Below are 9,340 nucleotides of genomic sequence, written 5' to 3'. Positions count from 1 at the left end.
ATATCATTAATATTATTTCTCCACTTGTGAGCCACACACATGTGCACACACACACACACACACACACACACACACACACACACACCATCATTACTTCACAAAATAACCCTGAAGTCCATACCTCACAGACCTTAGCAGGCACCACTTCCACACCTCAAAATAATAAATGACAAGTGACTCTTACCCTGAGTAGAGATCGAGGGGACAGTATTTACTTATCTTCTTCCATTTCCCAGTTGCTACCTATTAAAATACCAATATGAGGGTATCAAATGTTGGTTGTTTATGATGGCAAAGCAGCAACATTTAACTCATAGAAAAGCATAAATAACATGAGCTGTGGCCTTGACCTGGAAAAGGCCCCAGGTACACATCACTAATTAGAGGAGGGAGCCACTTGATCCTCTCATCAGAGGACACTTTAGCTATTCCTGAAGATCAGCCACTGCCAGCTAGGCCCTTCAAGTGAGAAGGCAAAAGGAGCTTGAAGATTTGGTAATGAGATTGACAAATCTTTAACTTGGTAGCATCCCATGAAGGAAAGGACATTACACAGGTAATTTTATGTTGCCAGTAGAATGAGAAAGTTGTACAACCTTTTATAGTAACTCCCCAAATTTAAAATGTGTATGTCCTGAGACTCAGCAAATCTAAAAGGAATTTAGAAAAACTACAGAGCAAAAAGGTACAAAGACAGAGACAAGATTTTTACTGCAGACTATTAATAACAGTGGAATCAAGAGAGTCATCAGTGGGGAAAGGACTAAATCACAAGGTCAGCATACAATGAAGGAATGAGTGAATGATACACAGCCATTCCAAAGGAGGTTGGGCTAACAATAATCAATATTTATTCATCTGGCAGAATAACACACATAGTATCTTGTCATTTTTGCTTTACAAGTATACTTATATGTATACAAATAAATCTAAACACACTTTGAAAAGAACCTTAATGAACACACAAAACACAACCCTCAAAGATGACTTTAGTGGGGGAAAAAAGGACAATGGGCAGAATAAGTACATAAGGTGATTCTACTTTGCCTTGCATTTTATCTGCACACTCCAATATTAGAACACACAGAAAGAAACATCACCTCTTGAATATATATATTTTGTTACCACAGGAAGACCTCTGGAAAGATAACCAAACCAGGGGCTGGAGAGATGGCTCAGAGGCTAAGCGCATTGGCTGTTCCTCCAAAGAACCTGAGTTCTGTGCCCAGAACACACATGGCAGCTAAAACTCCAGTACCAGGAGATCCACTGCCCTTTTCTGGTCTCCACAGGCACTACACACACGGGATGCACTACATATGTGCAGGCAAAATTCATACACACAAAAAGAAATAAAAATAACCAAACTGACAACATGAGCTACTAGGGAATGGAGGTAGCTCAGGTAACCCAATGCCCTATAAGAAGTCTCTCTTATAAGCAAGCATTATTTCACTGTTTTTGTCTTTTTTGAGACAGGGTCTCCTTGTAGCCCCAGCTGTCCTGGAACTCACTATGTAGACCAGGCTGGCCTTGAACTCACAAAGATCCGCCTGCCTCTGCCTCCCAAGTGCTGGGATTAAAGGCATGTGCCACCAAGCCCGGTCATTATTTCACATTTGTTATTTATATATTTTAAAAATACATACTTCAACAGTCTATCTTATAAACTGGGTACAGTTTTAACATTGAGAAAACTAGCAAAACTTGTCAGAATCATAAATTTTGGAACTTCAGAAATTGTCTAAGTCTTCAAGAATCCAGGGAAGTAAGGATAATGACCTTTTTGACACTTTTTGTTTTGGTTTTTTTGAGACAGGGTCTCACTATGCAGCCCTGTAGACCAGGCTGGCTTCTGCTTCCCTTATGTTGAGATTAAAGTTTGGAGCATCATGTCCAACCCTTTTTCACACTTTAAACACCTTATTCCTCCTCCTCTCCCACCTCTCTCTGGCCCCAAGGAAAACATGAAAACTGCCTATAAGCACAATGAAAACCAGCAGCCTGGCAGCTTCCTCAGGCATACAGAACAGGGCAGGAGCATCTCTATAGCCTCGGTCCCAGGAAACTGTCATTACCTGCCCAGCTTCCCAGTCCCAGGAAGGCTGGAGTGGCATGGTTCTCTTTACTGACCTGATTCAGAGCTCACCCAGTACAGGTCTTTTCTGGGGCATTTGTCAAAAATATTTAGAGGCTACTGTTTAACTTCATGCTTCCTGAGACAATGGATAATAGTTGGGAAAAGCAAGATTGTAACCCAAAACTCAAAAAAGAAAAATCCAAGTAATGAGGAAGTACACAGATACTTTGAAAAGCTCCAACACATCCCTGGTAATCTTGAAAAATACGAACAGCCTTGAGAAAGACCTGAGAAGACCTGAAGCTCTCACCTGAGCATCGAAGGCTCCATGGAAGGAAAGGCTAAGGCAGAACTATCAACAGCCCTGCTGAATATTAAGTGGGCTACCTACCCCCACCCGAACACACACACACAGAGGAGAAGAGGGAGGAGGAGGGGGCAGGGGAGAAGGAGAGAAGAGGAGGGAGAGAGAGGGGGAGAGAGGGAGGGAGAGGTCCTCAGCAAAGATTGACTTACTGGTTCCCAGCATTTAAGAAAGTATCAGTCCTAATCAAGAGTTCAGGGACTATACATGACAAAGAATATAGACTTTATGGAGCTGGCAAGATGACTCAGAGGGTAAAAGTGTTTGCTAAGCAAGCTTGATAACCTGAGTTCAATCCCTGGAACCCATAGTGTCAGGAGAGAACTAGGTCCCAAACACTGTCCTCTGCCCATCAGATACACACTATAGCATATTTATACCCACACTTACAGACTACAAATACCACAAACCACACACACAAATAAAATAAAATAAAAATTTGAAACACAGACTACAGAATTAGCAATGTCACTAAAAACAACAACCAGGCATGGTGGTTGCCTATAATCTCAGCACTTGAGAGATAGAGGCAGGAGAAGAGCAAGAGTCTGAAGTCATCTACATGAGAACTGGGCTACATGGGACCCTATCTAAAAAAAACAAAACAGGGCTGGCAAGATGGCTCAGTGGGCAACAGTGGCTTACACCGCAAACCTGATGGCCTGTGTTCTATCTCAGAACCCACGTAAAAAAAGTTATATGTGGTAGCACGTAATCCCAGCGTTCTTATGGCAGATGGCAGGCAGAGAGGAAATCTCCTGGAAGCTTGCAAGCCAGCTAGCCTGGAGTTCGCATGACAGCAGAAATGAGAACCTGCTTCAAGAAGGTGGAGAGAACTGACTCCCAAAAGTTGTCCTAACTCCCACACTTGTGTACCACGCACACACACCAACAGCGTGATGGCACATGCCTTTAGTTCTAGCACTCAGAAGGCAGAAGTCAGGGGATCTCTGTGAGTTCCAGGCCAGCTGGGGCTATAGGGAGACCCTGTCTCATGCAAACAAAAATTAAGTAAATAAAACAATGATTATGGGTGGGTGGGGGGTTAGGGATGGGGGGGAGATAAGAGAGGATGGGGTATAGAGTATGATCAGAATGTATTATATACATGTATGAAACTGTCAGAGAATTTTTCAAAATATATCTTAAGGCCGGGCGTGGTGGTGCATGCCTTTAATCCCAGCACTTGGGAGGCAGAGGCAGGCGGATCTCTGTGAGTTCAAGGCCAGTCTGGTCTACATAGTGAGTTCCAGGACAGCTGGGGCTACAGGGAGACCCTGTCTCAAAAAGATCAAAAAAATAAATAAATAAATAAATGTGTGTATATATATACACATTTTAATTAAGGCACTCCATCAACCAGAAAAAAATTATTAAGCTTCATTTTTTTTAAGTCCTGGAGAAGAGGAAGAACCTAATTTCCAGAGTGGCCATTGTGTTATTTAAAACAACCAATTTTCCACAAAACATGTAACAGAAAAAGTATAGTCCCTTACATAAAGAAAAAAAGCAATTGATGGTCTAAGAAACCTAGACATTGGACTTACTAGAGAAAAACAAAGCAATCATTTAAAATAAAGGAAACTAGAGACAGAACTAAAGAAGACCAGAACAGTGTACTAACAGAGACTATCACTAAAAATGCAGAAATTATACAAGAAAATGAAACAAATTCTGAAGTAACAAGGACTGACCAGAAAGGTCCAGTGGTTCATTTGAGGAAACAAAAGAGATAAGGTGTGACTTCTGAGATAAAGTTCAAGCTATCCCCATCTTAGACACATCATAAACTGTCAAAAGACAAGGATAGGAAGTAGGTGCTGTGCATGCTTATAGTCCCAGGTATATATCCTCAGCTACATAGTAAGCTCAAGGTCAACCTGGGCTATGAGAGGCTGTGTTAAAAAAGCAAGAGGGGGTAAAGAGAGAGAGAAGAAGAGAAGGAGAGAGAATGAGGGAGGAAGAAGGATGAGAGAAAGGGAGTCATCTCAAAAGAAAGATAATAGGCATCAGTAATAATAATTTTAAAAAATCAACATAAAAAAACCCACTACCAGATGGCTTCACAAGTAAATTCTACCAAATATTTAAAGAAGACTCCAAGCCTAAGGGTGGACTTCAGTTTGTAGGGTGCTTGCTTCATGTGTATATGAGACCCTGGACACATGCCTGCCTGCCATCCCAGCACTTGGAGGGCTAGAAGAATCAGATGTTCAGCATCGTTCTTAGCTACATAGGGAATCTGAGGCTAGCCTGGGCTACATGAGACTATCTTTAAAAAAGCAAACTCTTCATAAAAATTGAGGAATATGGCAGTCATAGAGGTGCATGCCTTTAATCGCAAGTGGATCTCTATGAGATCAAGGGCACCCAAGTTTACAAATTGAGTTCAAGGCCAGTTGGGGCTACAAGGAGACCAGGTCTCAAAGAAAGAGGAAAAAAAAAAAAAAAGCCAAGATCATGCTAAGCTTTCTGATCAGAAAGTGACAAATACTGCCTGGTTCCAATTACTTGACGTATTAGTAGTGAGTCATGAAGACAGAAAGCAGAGTGGTGTTTCTCAAAGGCTAGGGGAAAGGGAGTTTAATGGAGACAGGGTTTCAGTTTTACAGGAGGAAAAAAGTTCTAAAAAGGAATGGTGGTGATATCTGCGCATTACAGTGAATGTGCTTACGGTCACTGAACTGTACGCTAATGGCTAAAATTCAGTGTTATATGTTTCACCCTTTTTCTAAAATATATATTTAAAAATCAATGTGGGAGCATTATTAATGAGCAATCTGAAATAAAATAGGATTCTACTGAATTAGCATCCAAATGAACAAAAAAACAATAAACAAAAGAAATGTCAGTCATAATGGAACCTATTCTGTATGCTAACTTTAAAAATTCATAATAGCTGGCATGGTGGCGAACACCTTTAATCCCAGGACTTGGGAGGCAGAGGCAGGCCAATCTCTGTGAGTTCAAGGCCAGCCTGGTCTACATAGTGAGTTCCAGGACAGCTGGGGCTACAGGGAGACCCTGTCTCAAAAAGACAAAAAAAAGGGTTCATTAATTAAAAAAAGAGGGAAAGGACATAGAATTTGTACATGGATCTAAAAGTATCACTGAAACAAGGGCCTACAAAAGGAAATATACTATGTTCACAATTGAAATATTAATATTACTACAATGCCACTATTTCCAGTATTGATCTAGAAATTCAATGGAATTCCTATCAAAATCCAAACTGAAAGTAAGCATGGAGGTGCATGCCTATAATCCCTGGTGGAGGCAGGAGTATCAGGAGTTCAGAATCATCCCTCAACTAAACAGAGTTCAAAGCCAGTCTTGGGCTACATGAGATTCTCTCCCCCCTTCCCCCCCACATACACATACTCATACATAAATCCAACCTGGTTTCTTTGTAGAAATTGACAAGCTAAAGGGACCCCAATTGAAAAGGAAGAGATAAAAGTCTATTCACAAGGAATCTTTATGCAAAAGAGTTCATAAGAAAGTTACTGGAGTAGATTTTCTAAAATTGAGTTTGCACGGTAGAAAGCCATCACATACACTATCAGTGGTGTTTCTATGAACCAGCAATGAATAATCTAAAAAGCAATTCCATTTATAATCACATTTACAGTATTCCATAAACAATGAAATACTCAGAACTAAACTTTGCTAAGTTACTGAAAGACATTTATGTTGAAAACTACACTAACATTATGTATAATATCTGTATAATATCTATACTCCAATTTAAAAAACAAAAAACTATGTGCCTCAGTGTGGTGGCACATGCCTTTAATCCCAACACAAAGGCAGGAGGAATCTTTGTAAGATCAAGGTTAGCCTGGTCTACACAGTGAGTTCCAGGCTAGCCAGGGCTACACAGACCCTGTCTTTGCGGGGGGGGCAGCAGACGGATGGACACCTATATTGCCGAAAGAAATGAAGAAAGACAGCCCATGCTCATGACCTATAAGACAATACTGTGAAGACAGTGATTCTAACCAATGATCTAGATTCATGCAATACATCAAAATTTCAACAGTCCTTTGTGCTGAAATGGGGGAAAAAATTTGGGCCTTCAAAGTAATATGTAAGGAGCTCTAACTAGCCAAGCAATCTTGACAAAGAAGAAAACCTGGAAGCACCACACTTCATAACATTGGATTTGGCAATGACTGCTTGGCTACATCAAAAGTACAGGCAACAAAAAAAGTAGATGAATTGGACTTGATCAAAATTAAAAACATTTATGCATCAAAGGATACTACCCACAAAGATAAAGAGAAGAATCTGCAAATCACTTATCTCAAAGTATTAAGAACCAGAATGCATATAGAGTGCTTAGAACTCAATCATAACAACAAACATTAAATGGGTTAAGGCATAAAGGAAAATGAAATCTGTAGGAAGTGGAAGTGGAAAATACTATATGAGGTAACAAAGCTCAGAAAGACACTCTATGTTCCTTCTCACATGCAGAGCCTAGATGCTAATTTTAATATATCTATATCTATGTGGGAATGAGTGTGTGTGTAAAAGCCAGGAAACTAGAACGGAACCCATTCTAGAACGGAAAAGAAGGTTTTAATGAACAGAGGTGGGGAAGGTAACAGAACACATGCGAGGACTGGGGCTGTAGCTCAACTGGCAGAATGCTTGCCTACCATGCACAAAGTCTTGGGCTCAATCCCCAGTACTGCATAAATTGGGCATGGTGGCACACACCTGTAATGACAGCACTACAGAGGTAAAGGCAGGCAGATCAGAAGCTGAAGGACATGCGGGCTACATAGTGAGCTCTAAGCTAGCCTGGTACACATGAAGTCCTATCTCAAAAACAACCACATATGATATAAAAGTGGAGGTAGGGTGTCATAGTGGGCTTCATTTGTCAACGGGACACACCTGGAAACAGAGACTCTCAACTGAGGAATGTCCTCTAGCAGATTTGCCTGTGAACATGACTGGAAGGCATTTTCTTGATTGCTGAGTGATTTGGGAGGGCCCAGACCACTGTAAGTGGTACCACTCCCTGGGCAGGTGGTCTTGGGTTGTATAAGAAAGCAGGCTGAGCAGGGGTCAGAGGAACAAGCGAGTAAGCAGCATTCTGGTCTCCGTTTCAGTTCCCTGGCCTCCAGTTCCCTACCTTCCAGGCTCCTGCCTTGACTTCCCTCAGTTATACAGTATGCCTCGGACGTATAAACCAAATAAACCTTTTACTCCCCCAAGTTGCTCTCTATCAGTGTTTTATCACAGCAACCGAAAGCTAACTAATGCATGGGGATACAGGGGTGGGGTGTGGAGTATAATAAATAAAGGTAGGGTGTTGGGGGACAGAAGTGGGGAAGGGAGGAAACAAAATCAAGTATTTATGAAAAGTCCATAAGGAAACTTGTTACTTGGTAAGCTAATTAAAATTAAATATTAATAAACAGGTAAAAGGTTTGAACAGTCATTTCTCCAAAGAAGATACAAATACGTTTAAGCACACAAAAAGATGGACAGCACAACTAATAACAGGGAAGTACACCCTGACCACCCAACAAAAGACATAAAAGTATTAGCAAGAAGTGATCAGTATCCTTCACTGACAGGAATATAAAATTATGGTCCAGCTACTGTGGAAAATTGTTTGGTAGCATCTCAAAAAATTAACATAGGATTACCTTAAGAGTCAGCAATTTAGATGGGTGGGTGGATGGATGGACGAACAGATAGATGGAAAGACAGACAGATATTAGAGTACAGAAATTTGATGAGGAGATAGTAAGAGAGTTCTAGACATGGGAAGAGATCTAAATATTATCAAAATATAATGTGTAAATTTTACAAATTTTCAATTAAAAAATTAACCTAAAAATTTTTTAGTCAATAATTCCATTCCTAGGAATATAACCAGGAGAACTGAAGACAGGGTTTTGGAACAAGTGCTTGTAGAAAAATGTTCATAGTAGCACTGGTCTTAATGGTCAAGAGGTGGGAAATGACTTTTATGTTGGAATTTCATTCACTAGATTGATGAATAAACTATGATACATTCATAAATAGATTACATGAATAAGGAAAGTCAAAACAAGGAAATACACCTGCCTCCACATGAACCCAAAACATTGCACAAAGCGAGAAACTCCAGTCCCAAAAGGGAACATGTTCATTCAATTTATGGAAAATGTCCAGAACACAGAAATCCAAAGACACAAAAAGCAGTCAGTGGTGGCTGGCAGGTGCTTGAGGGTAGAAAATGGCGACTCACTGAGACGGGTTTTTTTTTTTTTGAAGGGATGAAAATGTTATGGAATTAAAATGGACTACAAAACCTTAGGAAGAGATTGAAACCTACTAAATTACATTAAAAAGGAATCCTTTTTTTTTTTTTTTTTTTAATTTTAGAAAGAAGTGAGGACCAGTATGCTGGCACAGTAGGTAAAGGTACTTGCTGCACAAGCCTTTTGACTAGAGTTTGATCCCTGGATCCCACATGGTGGAAGGAGAAAACCAATTCCCAAAAGTTGTCCTCTGACCTCTACAAGTTCACAGTGCCATGCACATATGCACCCACCCTCACAAGGACACGCATGCACACCACACAATAATATATTGAGAAACAAAAGGGAACAAAAACTTTTATATCCACATTTTTTTTTTTTTAATTTGAAAACTCTGGCTCTGCCTCAGGCTCGGACACCCTCTGCTCTGCCCTCCTGCAATCTGGTCCCCTGCTCTCACCTTAAGATGCTGATGCATACAGTATCGACACACTTTATGCTTCATCTCATGGGTAACATCACTCGAGAAAGGAATAAACCCACATTTTGGCTGTAAAATAAACAAGAAAAAAAATGGAGACATCACATACTTTTTGGGGGGGGGGGCCTTTTTGAGACAGGGTCCCCCTT

The 9,340-nt window shown here is 40.5% G+C and overlaps 1 protein-coding gene across 2 annotated transcripts in view; it reads right to left on the bottom strand.

Annotated features, from left to right (window-relative positions):
• The window catches only part of Ippk (inositol-pentakisphosphate 2-kinase), a gene marked incomplete in the record, with an annotated part of 46,589 nt that overhangs the window by 18,134 nt on the left and 19,115 nt on the right, over positions 1 to 9,340 (bottom strand). For both annotated transcript variants that reach the window (XM_008852874.3, XM_017803199.2), the window contains 2 exon segments: positions 185 to 243; positions 9,171 to 9,260. In XM_008852874.3, coding sequence (XP_008851096.1) covers positions 185 to 243; positions 9,171 to 9,260 — 149 coding nt within the window.

This window comes from Nannospalax galili, unplaced genomic scaffold (assembly GCF_000622305.1).
Source record: "Nannospalax galili isolate Female #2095 unplaced genomic scaffold, S.galili_v1.0 scaffold1532, whole genome shotgun sequence".
In the NCBI taxonomy this organism is placed as follows: Eukaryota; Metazoa; Chordata; class Mammalia; order Rodentia; family Spalacidae; genus Nannospalax; species Nannospalax galili.
Note: the sequence above shows the minus strand (reverse complement) of the source record. Positions and strands in the feature narration are given on the sequence as shown.